Raw genomic sequence first — 15,967 nt, 5'->3', positions numbered from 1 at the left:
AGTCCCGAGCGGTTTGTGACCATGTTTGGACGAGCTGGGGGGAAGCGAGCCAGCCTCTAGCGCACTCGGTGGTATTAGAGCTTATCGGCCTCATTTATCTGTGCTGGAAGCTACATCCAGTCTTACATACAGTCAATAGTGCGCACACTGCTCTGAGAAGTGGTCAAATACACCCTCTGCTGTCCAAAGTAAACACCTACATCAAATTTCATTTACTGGGGTTTAGGAAGCACATACAGTATATTTAAACTTTGGATTTTACCACCCAGTTACATACAAGTTAAACCTGCATTATTAGTAAGAAAATGTGTCTGCTGTGGTTTTTGCCCACTGGGTTGCAGCAGAACGATTTATTTATTCTTATTTTACCTCTGTCTTCGGTCTCAACCATACAGTGTATATAGAAATAGGAGTCTATTGGAGCTAAAGATTTTTTGGAGCCAGCCCCTAGTGGACCTCAGTGGGATTACACTTTGAAGCACTTCCGCTTTGGCTTCTCTTTTCAGACCTAGAGACTATACATCCATTTTTAACACAAAAATCTGAGTTAACTTAGCACAAAGGAACAAAAACAAACTACAGAAAAGGTGAGTGAAACAAAAGCTCAGTTATTAAATGATCAGTAGTTGTCATAAAACAGGTGAATCTAATTGGCAGTGCTGTGGATGAAGTTAGCAGTTCGACTGGTCTGTCCTGAAGGAGAGTTTTGGTCATTAAAACTTGCAGTGAGATTTGTACATGTACTGTATCTGTCTGCAGGCAACCCCCCCAGGCTTCAGCAGCGTCACTGCCTTGTTTGTCTATCTACCTTTCTCTCAGTCTTCTCTCATTCTCTCAGACTGTGCAGCCCTTCCTTCCCCTCAGCATCATCTCGAGTGCTATCTCTATGTTTTAGTCTTCTCCACTCATCCCTCCTCAATCCTCATCCCTTCTCTCTGCACTTGAGTTGTGTCTGCAGCCTCTCTTTCCCTTTCTCTATCTCAGTCACTAACACAGTCTGGGATTCAGTTTTGTCAGAGTCAGAGTCAGCAAATAAAGCCTGCAGAAACAACAACCTCCTGACAAACAGAGTGTGTGTGTGTGTGTGTTGGGCCCAGAAAGCAGTGTAACAGAAATTCAATGTGACCTCAAGCATGGACACATTCTTAAATCCATTCACACAAATAAAAAAAAAAAACGAGGGACTTAAAAGGGAGAGGACAGAGCTGCCACCATTTCCTATCTTTTATTTGTTCCTGCTATGGAGCCTTTGGCTGAATGCTGTTCATTCTCTACACAGGGTTATATGGGAATTCATAGAGGAGGTGGAACACAAAGTGACCTGCGTTTCTATGTTACTAACCGGTTGTAATGTCTACTTACAGGATGAGATATCTGCTTATAAGTTAAGTTTTTCAAAGAGTGAACTGTGAAACCTTTCATACTCACACCTGGCGTTTGACAGAACAACAATTTAATGAAGCATTTGGGTGTTGTAGTAATGAGTGGTGTCACCAGCGTATTTAAAGGACATTTGCTAATTGCAACCATCTGAATAACCTCCCATTTAAAAGAATCTACAGTGGCCACAATATAGCAAGTGTTGGTTTTGTTCCATCGGGGGTAACTGTAGAAACATGGCGGTGCAACATGGTAGTCTCCGTGGCTCATTCGAATCAAAACATAATCATGAATTTTATATTTCTTTCTGCCAATAGATCATACTGAATCCAACACACTGACCCTTAAAGCAGACTTTAAGTTGCTACCTGTGATCCTATCTCCCCTTCTGCAGTCAGAATTAGTGCTGTAAAAATGTATATCCCTCCAAAATTGTTGTTTCTACTTTAATCTATTCCCATTCTAATACAAAAATATTTATTTAATTCCATTTATTTCATACCTTTCAGTCATATTTGGAATAAGAAGAGATCTAGAATTTAAAAAGCTTATTTGCGGAGGTCCAGACCGGCTTCGGGAATGAGACTTATTTACTAATTTTCAGTTGTATTTTTGGGCATACATGTAATGTGGGTGTAATGTTCGTGCTTTCTTCTTTTGGGCCCAATCTGATGGGAACGCTGTAAATCCAATTTGGGAACAAATGGAGCAGAGTTCGTGCTATCTGACATCCTTTTGTTTCTCCAATGCCTCCGCCATTACACTATGTTCACTATGATCCCGTTGTAACACAGTTTCTGAAAATATGGTCTGCTATTAAGGAAAACTGTGGATGGTGAAAAAGGCTCTGTGCTTGCTCCCATTTGTCCCAGCGACCTCTTATGGTTTTTGGAAACAGAATGGGGCCCTTACAAGTGAGGCTTCAGTGCAGTTCACTGTGGCTCTTTGTTGTAATTGCCCTTATTTTATCTATAAAAAGATAGCAAGGCCCTTTTTATAGACGAAATATTTAAACAACTGTGAAATGAAGATAATTCACCGTAATCCCATCAGTCCTATAGTTATATTGAAGCTAATACACCTTCCTTTCCCAATTCACCTATGAAATCTCTTTTATTTATAATTACTTGTCTAATTTGCAGAACATGGGTTCACACAGCCTCGATCGCTCCTCTGCATGGCCTCCTTCAGTTTATGACTGCATCGCCGTCTAAAGTCAAACTCTTTCAAATGTTTCCAGATGTGGATCCAACCTGTGACAGATGCAAACTCTCACCGGCCTCTTCGGCACATTACAGTGTCGTCATCTGTCTATTAATCAATCTGTAAAACACTGAGAGGTATTTTCAAAATGATAATTCATTCAGATCCTACATGACAGCTACTTTTAGCATCAAATGAGACAATAATAACAGTCATCTCTCGGGAGCTAAACATCAAGTAACACAAGTTCTCACTTTGCTAGCATGGAGTCTGATCCTTCTGCTCTACAAGAATCATCATCCACCGAGTTGGAGTGAAGGAGTTGATCCATCTTAAACTAGAGAGACTGATATTCACAGTATGTGACTCCACCGATATATTTGACAGAGTTTAGAAACTATTTATTAATTAAGTTGTGTTGATTATGAATGAAGGCAGGTTACATCCATCCTGGATGGATTGCTAATCCTTCACAAAATTACAAATGTATTAAGTCACATTTATTGTTTAAATATTGTCTGTTTGTGGCTCGTAGCCAATCACCATGAGACCATCTTTAGGCTTTTACTTTGTGCATCTGGTTGTTTGTCCATATGTCGGTATAAATTGTTGTACAGCTGTTCTGCTCCATAAAAAAGAGCCTATACATTTTTATTTTTTATTTTTTTTAAACTGTGACATCACTTTAGGGCAAAATTGGGAAATGGAGGGGGAAACTGAGGTTGAAGAGGTTCTATCCAGAGGTTAGATTTATACAGCACAGTAGGTCAGAGGTCAGAGAATGAAAGCAACACAATCTGCCAGCGCCTGCATCTGCAGCAGTGGGGGCGAGGGGAGTGATGGAGGAGGGGAGTCCTATGAAACGCTACAGTGTGCTGTTTTATGTGAACATGTGAACATACAACGTCCCACTGGACAGAGCGAGGAAAACAGGCCAAATGGAAACACGGTGAGACAGAGAACCAAAACCGAAATACAATGAAAGATTCACAGAGAAAGCAGTTACTGTAACAAGAGGCAGACGCACAGCAAGACTTCCTGCTGCACTGCAGTCTGTGTAAAGAAGGAAGAGGCTATTTACTGAAATAAAACAGTCACCAGGAATTAGACACACTCTCAAACCAATAATATTGTCAATATTTACATGGAGAATAACGGCTGAGAATGTTTCCGAAGTTCACTACTGACGTACATTATTACCAAATTCTTTGGTTAATTCTTTTATTCATTATTTTTCTGCCACACTTTATTTTCTTTTATTGTCTTATAACTGTAGTTGTATAGTGTGTGTAGTGCTGTAATATGTAAAATACTTGCCGTATATTTTGCTAAACCAGGTCGGAGTAATTTTGTTTGTTTTAAAACTCTTTTTTTGGTTTTAGCTATTTCAATTTCTGTCTTTGACCATTTCATATACCATTTTAGAGATACAGGCCATTTTCTACTAGTAAAACACCAAGAAGAATGTTGTCGTGGTGGACATGTCTGTGGTCTATTGTGTACAGGTCATCCATACGGGTGTCAAGGTTGATGTATCGTGATGGTAATGTGCTGAAAAATCAATCAATCTATCCAAATGATTACACTTTTATTGTAAACCTTGTACAACAAGCTTTGGCAATACTGATGGCCATGCCAATAAAACAAATGGGATTTGTAAAGTGCAGGCGGATCATTAGTTAGACAGAGATCCAAAGGCAGAGGAAGAGGAGCTGGCTGAGGTGAGGGACATGACATGAATATCTGCACAGCCACAATGGCGGACGGGGCCAGTCGAGAGGGGTGGGGCTGCTCACTGTTACGAAAGGGAAACCACTGCAATCTCTCTCCCCTTCTCTCTCATTCTTGTACATTCACACAGGGCAAAACACCACCCCACCCATCCCAGCTCGGCTCCTCATCACACTGTACTTAGGAGCTGTTAAACAAAGAAGCCACCTCGCACGTCTCCTGTCAGCAGGCTGTTTTCACACAGAGCTACAAGCACCTCTCTCAGTACATCTATGTGTGTGACAGCTGTTTTATTGGAGTCAAGGGGAGGCATATGAGACAGAGGACTCACAATAAGGAGAAAGAGTAAAAAAAAAAAAAATAAAAAAAAAAATAAAAAAAAAATAAAAAAAAAGACAATAGCTGGAAGCTCTTTTGAACCGTGACATCCTTTAGGTAGATGTGAGATGTCAGGTACCAAACAACAACCTTCTTGTGACTGTAGTTCCTGTTTCTCCTGATTTTAACCACAGTCCTCCTTGATTGGCTGTCTCTGCATCCTCTAGCATGAGATGACCTCTGCTGTCATGTCGAGCTGTGTCATTGTAAATATTTGTCAGCAACGTGGGGCAGAGGAAACGCTGACACCTGGTGGTAGAAAAGGGGTTTGGTTGGTGCCACTTTGTCCAGAACTGTCTGCCACATCGGAAGAATCCCAAGAGCAAAGTGTTTGATGCAAAAAAGAAGTCCGCAATAGCCTCAATGTTTCCTCACAGGATCTGCAGATAGCTCTGGAAGTTGCTGCTGTCGAAGTGCATGAGTCAACAATCAGAAAGAGATGACCTGATTGATTGACCTGCAGGGGATGTGTGTTGGAAAAAAGAATTTGCTTTCCAAAAAGAACAATTGAGGAAAACTACAGTTTACTAATAAACATAAAGGAATAATGTGCCCTGGACAGATGAATCAAAGATGCAGTTGTTTGGTCACTAACAGTAAACATGTTTGGTGTCATTCTAGATGTGAAGCACGGTGGTGGTAGTGTCATGGTTTGGGGGTTGCCGCGTTGCTTCAGTGACTGCACAGCTTGTAGTCACCGATTCAACTTCTGCATCATATTAAAGAGTGCCTGAAGAGAATTTGATGTCATCTGCATGAAAGCTGATGTTGAACAGGAAGTGGACCTTTCAACAGGATGATGATCCTCAGCAGCACATCCACCAAAGAATGGCTCCAGTAGAAGAAATGGAGGGTGATTAAATGACCGAGTCAAAGCAAAGACTTGAATCCCGTTGAAATGTTTTAGGGGAATTTTAAACGGACAGAGAAAGAAAGAAAACCCTGAAACATCTTGTTTTGAATGTAAGAGTGGTCCAAAATTTGGTGGAAAGTTCTGCAGAGTTCTGCAAAACACTTACAAGAAGTTTCTTCTGCTAAATGCGGCAATGATAGCTTCAGGTGCCAAAGGTGTAGTTACGTTTTACACAGAAGAATATTATTCTTTTCTAGTTTTGTTTAACAAATGGTTGAAAAAGTTAACTTTCCTTGTGGTTGTGTTGAAGTATACCACTTGTATATGTAGACATTGTTTCAAAGAAAACAAATGTTCGCTTTTTCCAAATTTGACAAAAAAAAGCAGATGATTTATTTAAATTTTTATTTTGCTGTATACACAAAAGCCTAAACCATCATTTTCAGGGAAGGATTTCAGAGACACACAAGACACCTGGGGGATACTTTAATGAGTATTGTAAATAACCCTACTCTAGTCCAGCAGTAGGAAATAACAAGTGCCACTAATAACATCATAAATGGTTTTATTCTCTTGAAGTGTCCCAGTGAACCATGCGAGCGTGACTGTGAGTCGACATGAACGATAGCAGGACCTTGAAATTGTTTCATGGAATTCAGGCATCATTATTTTACTACTTTTCTGCGCTTTTCCAACTTCAGCATGTAAATTGACTTCTATGAAAGAGACCTTTGGATGGCATAAAAAAAAAAAAAAAAAAATTTAAAAAAAGTATGAGACCGCTGTTACAGCTCCTGTAGTAGAATCTCTGTGAAGAGAGTAAACCATGTGGACTCAATAATGAGCTTCAATCTGAAGAAAACTGTGTGACACAGAAGTATGAAGCCAAAACAAGGTATGAAATTTATTTTACTCGATTGTCTCATGCACATAGTTAACATAGATTGCATTGCACACTTCAGATATTACATAAATTATATTATAAGAATAGTCATATTAATCCTGTAAAATAGCTTCTATTCTATTTTTCTGTTATTTTCTGGTGTTTTTAGCTTCGTGTTAGAATTTTTTTTAAATATTTTCAAGTGCAAATTTGCTCGTTTTCTAGGATTTTATGAGCTCGATAGTTTGATAAAAACAACTTTGCCCAGACGAAGTTGTGTGTAAACTATTTTGCTGTTCTACTAACTGCAGTAAAACTAAAGTAAAAGCATATTTCGTGTTATCAGTCCCTGGGGTGTTGAGAAGTTAAAAACATATTTCTTCTCCCAGATTGAAAAAGGTTTGCTTTGCAGGGGGAAGCAAAGAAAAAAAAGGAGGTTGGCGAAGACACAGCTGGCCTCAGCGGGTGGCAACCAGAGTGGACGGTGTGTTTCTGAAGTGTCCTCGAGCAAGACTACGACCCTCCCTCTGCATCAGTGGTCCTCAGATAAATTACAAGCCTCAGAGTGATGTTAAGAAACCAAGAAGCAGTCAAAGTGATGCAGGGTTCAGGGACTTTACAGGGACGGTAAAGGGCGGTCATGTCGACTGGATCGAAAGGTCACGTTACGTCTCCAGTGGTCATCACTGGAGCTGGAAGCTGCTGTGACCTTTACAGTGGCTCTAAAGGGTTACTGGTGGTTTCTGACCGAGAACTTGATGCTGTGATTGTGGAGGCGGTCGATCAGACTGGTTTTATAGAAAGCAGCTCCCGGAGTGTAAACTCCTCCCCTGTCAAAAACAACAGACAGACAATAATGAGGTGGAGAGGTGAAAGAAGAGGTACTGAATAAAGAAGGAAGGCAGATGGAGACAAGACTGAAAGACAGACAGATTATGAAAGAGGAGGAACAGGAAGATTGAGAGAAGAAAAATAGACTTCACTGACCTCCTGGGGAGCGAGTGGAGTTCATTCAGCAAGGTTACAGCTGCCTGTACCACAGCAGACACTGTGGCTACATAACCAGGCTCTGACAAATAGAAACACAGAAAACGTCTGTTTACAGCACAAACAGCCCACAGAACTATTTACAACACTGTACCTGACCGTTAAGTAAATAAAGTGTCGTGTATCCAAAGCCCGATGTGAAATCACATCAGAATAAAAGCAATATTTCTACTTCTTAACGTAATGACATCATAAACTCACACAGCGTAATAGTATGATGACATTTGAGGTGGGAAACATACATAAAAGAGCAACAAACATGTCTGAAAGCAGCTTCCCGGGTGGACGAGCTAGTTATAAAGTTACTTCAGAAGTGACGACAAATCACTTAAATATGTTTTTATTACAGTATTTAAAGGCATCGTGTGCAATATGCTGACATATTGAAGTAAAGCATTTATTTTGTTGGATTTATAGCTAAGCCCTTTGCTGCAGTGAATGCTCACCGATGGATATTAATCTGCAGTTGAAAATAGACCCAACAAATGCACTTTTTACTACGATATGAATTCTGTTTGTTAAAAACTACAAAGTCCAGAAACCCACAGGAGCAGTGTGATGACTACGGCCTGTGGCAGCTTTACCTGCTCCGATGACCTGAGTGCAGATCTTGGCGTCGGGTCGTCCCTGTGAGGGATCGGCTCCCTCCGAGTAACCCTCCCCGAAAAACGTCAAGCTGAAGCAGGTGTCTTCTATCTGTGAGAGGAGAGTGAAGAGGGAGAGAGGAGCTGAACGAGTGGACAGGATGAGGAAAATCAAACAAGATTTCACAGCACAACCTTACTGCACATCAAATAAAACTCCCAAGAAAATATATGCAGGCATGTCTGAGAGATCATAACAAATACAGTATAAATAATACATTTATTTCATATGTACTCTTTTTTACAGTATATTATGTTTTTCTGTAATTTACAGTTGCTTAATTTGAATTAATATGCCATTACCATTAAGACTAATTTAAAAAAAATAATGTATTCATGACTAAATAAGCAAAAGTCAAAGTCACAGTTGTGAAAAGAACATTTTTAGAAATTATTCATTAAAGGTTTAAAACCCAAAATGTCTGATTAGATAATCCATCAAGATTTATTGGTCGTGGTTTGATCATATTTCTTCCTGCAACATGAATAACAAGCAAACAACTCCAGAGCTGAATCCCCATCAGTGCTAAAAAGTGTGACATTAACTTTTTTCCAACAAAGTGTTGCTCGGTTCCAACAAGAATAAATAGTTGGGGCCTTTACCAACAAAGAATAAATCAACCCTAGTCCTACATCACCAGACCTATTACTACCTCGCCGTGCCAGTGCTGGAGAATAATCTGGCAACGTCCACATATCATTGGTATGCGGGAGAAAAACACTCTGGCTTGTTTGTATTTCTTTTAACCAATCATGATTGTTTGGGGCAGTGCTAATCTAGAGAATACAGTGACAGTGCCCCTCGCAAAATAGTGTCAGTAGGAAGTTGTTGTGGCGGAATATTTGCACGAGCTCTGGCATTAAATTAGCTAACTTCTTGCCAAAGACCAAAAAGAACTAAACAGGTTATTGCAGGATCCAAAATTTTTGACTAAATTTGCCATTTCCAATGTTACAAGCGCCACCTCTTGTTTTAAGACGCAGACTCTGAACGGAGTGGTAGAAGAATGCTTTGCAAACTGAAGCAACATAACATGATTCATAAAAAATTATCCATCAAATAAGTAGATTGTTTTCAATAATATTTTTGTAATCTGAAGTTTTGGGAGAATAAACATATTTATTGTTCAAACAGATTAAATTAAGTCTTGTTTGTGAGCATTAATAGCGGATTCTTTGATATGTCATCATACAAATTTATCAATAATTAACTTAGGACAACTGCAGCTACTGTTGACGCAACGAGTGCTGTCCCATTTCCTTACTTTAAGATGTTAAGCCCCGCCCCCTTCTAGCTCTGTTCTGATGGGCCACTTCCCAGTAGACGCTCCTGAACGAGGGATAGGGTCACGGGATGGGAAATGGTATCATAATCATACAAATATCTAAAGTGGCACAGTGTTTGTTTTACCTGTTTCATGGTTGGACCAGCTTTGGTGAATAAACCAAAGGAGAAGAGAGATGGAAACTGTGGGCAAAAAAAAAAAAAATCAGTTATATATGTAGCAGTCACAAAATAAAAATAAAAACTAAGTTTGAAAAGAAGTGTGATCGTACAGATACAATACATTGGCTGTATTTACTCCATAACTCTTGTTTAATAATTGACGTTGAAACTGTATAATCCAGGTTGTTTGGAATCATTTCTCTGCTTCTCTACCGCTGCATATACATGAGTAGCTTTGCATAAACCCTTCAGGTCACCACACACATACACTGTACTGAGACATTCATCCACATTTTCAAATACTTGGGAGGAACCAACTTAAGTCTTAAAGATTTTGCTGCCTCCACGTCGACGGCACTCAGATTACGTGCTGTGAACGGCGGCATTAGACATGGAGAGGCTTGTTTGATGAACTACCGTTGTGAGGAGTGTCCTGCCCAGCCTGAATTTCACCATGAACCAGAAGAGCAGGCCGCCACAGAGCAGCTTGATGACCGAGAAGAGGCCGCCGACCCCGACGTAGGAGCTGTACTGGACCTGTGGTTGCAGATGGGGGGGGGGGGGGGGGGGGGGGGGGGGGGGAGTATGGGAAGGGAGGGAAAATGATAAGGAGATGCAGATAACAGGTGCAGGTGAGGGGGGAAATGAAAGATGAAGGGAAAGTGGTATGTCGAGAGAGGAGGGGGGAGGGACGGGTGGGGGGGGGGGGTGAGAGAGATGAAAGTGATAAGGAGTAAAGGGAGGCAGGTGGTGGAGGAAGAGGAGGGACGAAGGTGAGAAGCAACAATCAGGTGGCGGGAGGAAGAAGGAGAGAGTCAGAGGAGGAAAAACAAAAAGGGAAGCGGAGATGAAATGTCAAAGGGAGTAATGAGCAGTGGGGAAGAAAGTGATGAATCACTACAGATGACTCATCATATTTCCACTCAGGTAGTGGATGGCGGTCCAAACAACATAATGAGATAGTTTCATTAAGACCTGAGTCTCTGGCTGTGATCAAAAACAGTGACAGCTGCAGAAATGGCTGACCTAGTTACAGCAGGTAGAGAGCGGTGGTGGTGGTGTGTGTGTGTGTGGGGGGGGGGAGATCTTAATATTAAACACTGAATCTCCTTTGAGTGATTTCATGCAGCGTACCACACCGTGCTCCTGAGGGACGCAGATAGCAGCGAGATATTAGCGCTGCTCAATCTCTCTGGTCCTGAGGCACAGTCAGGAAGAAGCAGGACATCACGGAGCCGTTATTCACCGCCTCCAACAGGGCACGGCCAATTATTGATTACACATAAAACTGTAGTGTCGAGTTAGACTGTACCTCAGGGTTAGAAAGAACTCGGAGACGTGAGAAAAGTCACATCAGCTGAGATGATGAGGTGATCGTGACCTTCATAAAACGCCTGCAGAGCTAGTCTGTGGGTCTGAATGTGACCTCGAGCCTTCGCGTTACATTCATTAACAGCAAGTCCTCTGATACGTGTGGTGTTTACGAACACAATGTACTTATAATTGCAGCTGATTTTTTTCTTACATTAAATATTATCGGTCAGCCAAATAGAACAGACGATTACAGCATTGTTGGAAAATTGCTGGAGAATTTGCTTTTAATAGTTTAAATCAAGATTATGTAACTTTTGCTGAACAACAGCCACAAGTATTAAAAACAGAATAAAACGTAGCTTAATTCCCATTCAAGTTAGCATCAGGCTAAACAGGAAGTCAGCTAGCTCAGCTTTAAATTTGGAAATCATGACAATTAACAGAGCTGTTCACCACTGGTGCTGTCTCGAAATGTTTCGATGAAATGATGCTGTGCTTCTATATGCAGGAAAACACATGACATACACATTCCTGCCTCTCACGGCGGGATGGCATGTGTAGTGTGCAGCGGAAGTTACACGACATCCTCTTGTTTCAAGCTGATCCACTAAAGGGCAGAAAGTGTCAGCAAAAGCACCAGAAAAAGGAGGGAAGGATTTCAAAATATCTGTAAAAAAAAATCTCTGCACATGTTTGATGAGGAGGCAACACGTTTGTTTAGAGTGTAACTATGCATAAAAGAAAACTCCACGAGGTTGCGCTGTAATAGGAAACGCTACGTCAGTTCTTCTGTTATATGATCTTACTGGTGTTCGTTGTTCCTCCTCGTACATGAAGCGCTGGGTTCTCTTGACGACCGAGGGGTCCGAACCCATGAAGGGGATGGCGTACTGCTCCATCTCCTTCCAGAAAAACAGAAAACCCCTGGACACACAAACAAACAAACACACACACACACACACACACACACACACACACACACACACAAAGATACATCCAAATTACTCAAAGAGCATGCAAAGTGTTCTTTACCCACCAGATCCATCCCTGCTTGCAGCCTCAGCACAGTCGTACTGAAGCTCATTCCATCCACTGATAGTCTCCTAAATCTGCCTCTCCATCTCTGCCGGGACCCGCCGTCCAATAAAACCTCATTACACTGAATGTAAGTCACGCTGCCAGACAGTAATAGTCTGCAAATGGCTGCAGTCCTGCAGAAACTTTGTACCTTCACGCGTGCTGTGTTTTTCTACACTTACTTAAAGCTGACTTGTTAAGCGTGTTTCAAGGCTGTTTTACTTTATGTGGTGATGATGACTGCATTAACTTAAAACATTTTTTAAATGAAGGCAATTGTAATTAGAAGAGTAAGCCGGCTTTTACTTTTACCTATTAAATTGTAGGCCAAGTGTAAAAAAAAAAATCCACTAATTTCAGGTGGAGATCTCTGCTGAGCTCTGGAGGAAACTTGTTCGAGGCATTCCGCTGCCAAGCTTCACGCACCAATAAAAATACTGTTACTTAAACGGAAGTGTTTTAGCCAGACAGTAATCGCTCTGTAACGGACTCACCTCTTCTTGACTTTGGCTCCGACCACAGGCAGCGGCTTGTGGCCAAACTTCTTCCTGAGCTGGCGGAGGCATCCGCTGTCTGCGAAGCCGTACACAGCCGACTGCCAAGTGGCATCGTGGCCCGACGACCCCTGCGAGGGTCGAGAGAGCGCGTTCAATCACGTCACCATGCAGGAAACCAAAGCTATCCAAGACTCCCTCCAACGAGCTCATTAAAGGTTTAAACTTGAATAAACAGCTAATTTCTTCTGATTGACAGACTGCAGGAACCTGAGCCTGCTGGGAACGCTTCACTCTGGAAAAATTTCCATTCTGAAAACTAACTTGTGGCATGTTTTGGTTGAACGTCAGTATATTTATCTTCAAAGGAATTTAAAAATGGCTATATAAAAATTTTACTTTTTCTAATCTTAATTACCAAATATTATACACGTCATGGTGTGATATGAAAGGGATGGCACACCTTAATAAAATTTGCACCAAAACAAACATCGCTTTACTATTAATATTGTATTACTTTGATATTTATATTATCATTGCAGAAGCTGTGCTTGTTAAGTGTACCTCAGGCCCGCTGCTAATTTCCAGGAAGCTCTCCACTGCTGTCAGAGTTCCTGAAATCAGAGCAAACCAAAGTTAAAATTTTCTAAACACATTCAAATTCTTGAGTTCACTGACAGATACACACACACATTTTTTTTTATTTCACAAACATGCTGGCAAAAATAAAAAATCAACAATCTGACAGTAAAACATGACACAACACTGCTTGGTGTAGCTACTGCGGCTTAAATATGAAGATCGATTTTTGAAGTTTGCTTTGCTAAATGAGCTGTTTTGTTTCTGACCTTTGAACTTCCTCTGCGTGTAGAGAATACCCAGATCTGCCGGTATGGAGTCAAATCCACAGCTGCCGATCACATACACTCCTCTGTCCGCGGCCTTGGTGTGGTACTCCAGCTGCATGCGCTCCAGGAACTGCAGAGGATCAGACCCGTCCACACTCATCAAACACGGCTCGTGTCTGTTTAGGCTCAATATATTCAGTACTTGTCAGTGTAAGCTGTGAAAGAGACAAACGCGGTGAACCAGTTCCTAAAACCTGACATATGGACTTCTAACTACCTCCTGTAGATCCTACCTGAGGCTCCCCGCAGATGTCTATGTAGTGAGCTCCATTTTCAATGCAGGCTTTGACCACTGGTTCACCATAAAATCTGTACTGAGAGGAGAAGAGCAGAAAGAAATGTGGTCAAACACGAAACCAATAAGGATGCTCGATGTGCGATATTCTGCCGACATCCATTGTGCCGATATTTTCGAACGCTTTTTGCTGATTAATTAAATTTGTAGTGTTGAAGATGTGGCTCTTTCTTAAGACTGCCGTTGAGCAATCACTGCAAACAGCAGCTTCGCTGTCTGTTTCACACACTGAATACATATCGTTGCACCCTTGCGCTGCTAACATGGCATCGAGCATGAACTCATGATTAAAGCATCATTTAATCAACCTGTCATATCAGCAAAGTGTTCATTTTGGGCCGGTGCCGATGTTTCATTTTGCAACCTTCACATGACATCATACGATACGATCGCGCTTCCCCACAAACTACACGATCGCAGTTTCTAATCCAATTTCACAATCTGCTAAACATCATCTCTGCGTTGTCTTTGTTTGATGCCTTGACAGAACTTGGATTACGATACTTACTGGTCCCACACAGTTGAGGATCAGCACACCTTGCTGGCACATGATGGCCAGAGATTCCTCGATAGACACATCGGCGACAATGATTTCGATGTCTGTCCTCAACTCGGGCATGGCTGACAAGAGAGAAGACACAGATCAATGTCAGGAACTGTAAAGTAAATAACCCTTATAAAGCTCTTAAACACTTATATAGCTGTAACCTCAGTGGTTTGGTATTTGTTCATGTTACATGTAAGTCGTCAGAGAAGCATTTTTGACAATATTTCAAGGATATTGCCAACGGTGCTGAAATGTCAGATAATAATAACTTAATTTTGCATATATGTGTGAGGTTGGAAGAATCTGACAAGTCCTCAAATACTGTGTGAACTCATGTAGCTTCTATGGAGGGCCACAAGCATCTTGACTTATATATATTATACATATATTATAGAAACAGATGTATTAATGTGGCTCCGTCCCACTTTGAGGAGGTCCTACTTACGTGCATGTTGGCTCACTGCCATGGCCCTGAGATATCATTATTACACCTGGGCATTAAATACTGCGACAAATTAAAATGTCTGTGGGGAAAAAAGGTCTGTGGATGTAGCCTACTTATTGATGGTTAACATGTAGTTTTTGTTAATAGAAGTGTTTATTGACAGATTAATATTTTGTTTGTAATTTAGGTTTTATCAAATAAATTATTTGGAAATACATCAATTTGTAAAGAAATGTATGAATGGATGTTTTTATTTTACAATTACATTATAAATAATGGGTTTTTAATACTACATCTCTGACACTTTTAGTCCTCCATAGGCTGCAGAATAAATAAGAAATGTCCGTTTCTTATCCTCAGTCAGGCTGAAAGCTACACGGATCAATAACTCGACCTGCCGGCTCCTAAATGTAGCTCGCGGGTCTGGAGCACAACGAGGACTTATATTTATTTAGAGGTCAAGTTAAACGTTGTTCACTTCTGGCTACAAAACCAGCCACAAACAACAACAATAACAACAACATCAACTGCTGTGCCTGCTGTCTCTCTCAGTGGACCCTGCGGCAGCCTGACATGAAATCGTTCAGTCTGACAGCGATCAGTCTCGGCTCAGTTAGCTCCAGCACACCCTGTCCAACGTGTCCGGCACGTACACAGCCTCCCCGCGGCTCCCTTCAGCGCTTCTTCCAGCCGCCGTCTGCTTCTCCCGGCCACGGCCCATTTCAGACAGCCACCGCCGGGGCTCTCTGCGGCGCACCGGGCGACTTCCTCCACCACAAACTGTCCGGTGAAGCCCGTGGCGCCGAATATAATAATGTGGTAAGGTCTGCTTGGGGTTACTGCCGCCATTGTTTACGCTTTACTTCAAGGTCCCGTCTCGGTGACGTAAGTTCCCGTTCTGTCCGCTGATTGGCTGCGCAGCGAACGTAACTGTCAGGAAGCAATCAATGAACACCTGTGGTGGCCGCAGTGCCGAGACTGTCAGTCCGCTGATTGATTACCACTGATTACAGAGCTGCTGCAGGCTTTACCACCGTCTAACAATGGTATGTTGAGAATTAGTTGAAATCATTTTAATATAACATTTTAATCAACGAAGAAAAGTTCACCAACTGGAAGGTGTGGGGAGCAACTAAACGTCTCCCTCCACAATTCAGCATTTATGCACTACAAACACGTTTGCAATGAGTTTAGCCTTACAAATTAGTCTAAATATTTCCTCAAAAGAAGTATTGTGACATACGACAGGTGGGACACACAGGTGGGTCAGCCTCTGATAAACTGCAGACACTTAGCAGCCTGCATCTGCCCGGACACATGG

General features: G+C 41.6%; 1 protein-coding gene across 2 annotated transcripts; it reads right to left on the bottom strand.

The window, feature by feature from the left end:
• Nucleotides 1-5,938: 5,938 nt before the first annotated feature.
• sccpdhb (saccharopine dehydrogenase b) lies at nucleotides 5,939-15,513 on the bottom strand. Of its 2 annotated transcripts, none has more exons than XM_069158671.1 (12): nucleotides 15,300-15,513; nucleotides 14,163-14,275; nucleotides 13,593-13,673; nucleotides 13,300-13,429; nucleotides 13,016-13,065; nucleotides 12,452-12,582; nucleotides 11,687-11,804; nucleotides 9,984-10,103; nucleotides 9,531-9,587; nucleotides 8,060-8,171; nucleotides 7,416-7,497; nucleotides 5,939-7,258 (listed from the first exon to the last, which is right to left on the bottom strand). In XM_069158671.1, exons 1-12 carry the CDS (start codon nucleotides 15,493-15,495, stop codon nucleotides 7,159-7,161), a joined length of 1,290 nt encoding a protein of 429 aa, XP_069014772.1. In that variant the 5' UTR covers nucleotides 15,496-15,513; the 3' UTR covers nucleotides 5,939-7,158. The 2 variants fall into 2 exon arrangements, with proteins under 2 accessions (XP_069014772.1, XP_069014773.1); XM_069158672.1 differs by having other exon boundaries at nucleotides 15,275-15,392.
• Between the last annotated feature and the right edge of the window lie 454 nt (nucleotides 15,514-15,967).

This window comes from Embiotoca jacksoni, unplaced genomic scaffold (genome assembly GCF_022577435.1).
Source record: "Embiotoca jacksoni isolate LCO1_2020_lvr unplaced genomic scaffold, fEmbJac1.0.p SCAF_23, whole genome shotgun sequence".
In the NCBI taxonomy this organism is placed as follows: domain Eukaryota; kingdom Metazoa; phylum Chordata; class Actinopteri; family Embiotocidae; genus Embiotoca; species Embiotoca jacksoni.
The sequence above is the reverse complement of the archived record's forward strand: the minus strand, read 5'-3'. Positions and strand labels throughout refer to the sequence as shown.

What these genes read in the sequence shown, in the direction of transcription:
- sccpdhb (XM_069158671.1), bottom strand. Translation starts at nt 15,495, where the DNA reads ATGGCGGCAGTAACCCCAAGCAGACCTTACCACATTATTATATTCGGC. An exon ending in ACATCTGCGGGGAGCCTCAG is followed by an intron (nt 13,430 to 13,592) that starts GTAGGATCTACA and finishes GATCCTCTGCAG; the next exon opens with TTCCTGGAGCGCATGCAGCT. An exon ending in CACGCAGAGGAAGTTCAAAG is followed by an intron (nt 13,066 to 13,299) that starts GTCAGAAACAAA and finishes CTCTGATTTCAG; the next exon opens with GAACTCTGACAGCAGTGGAG.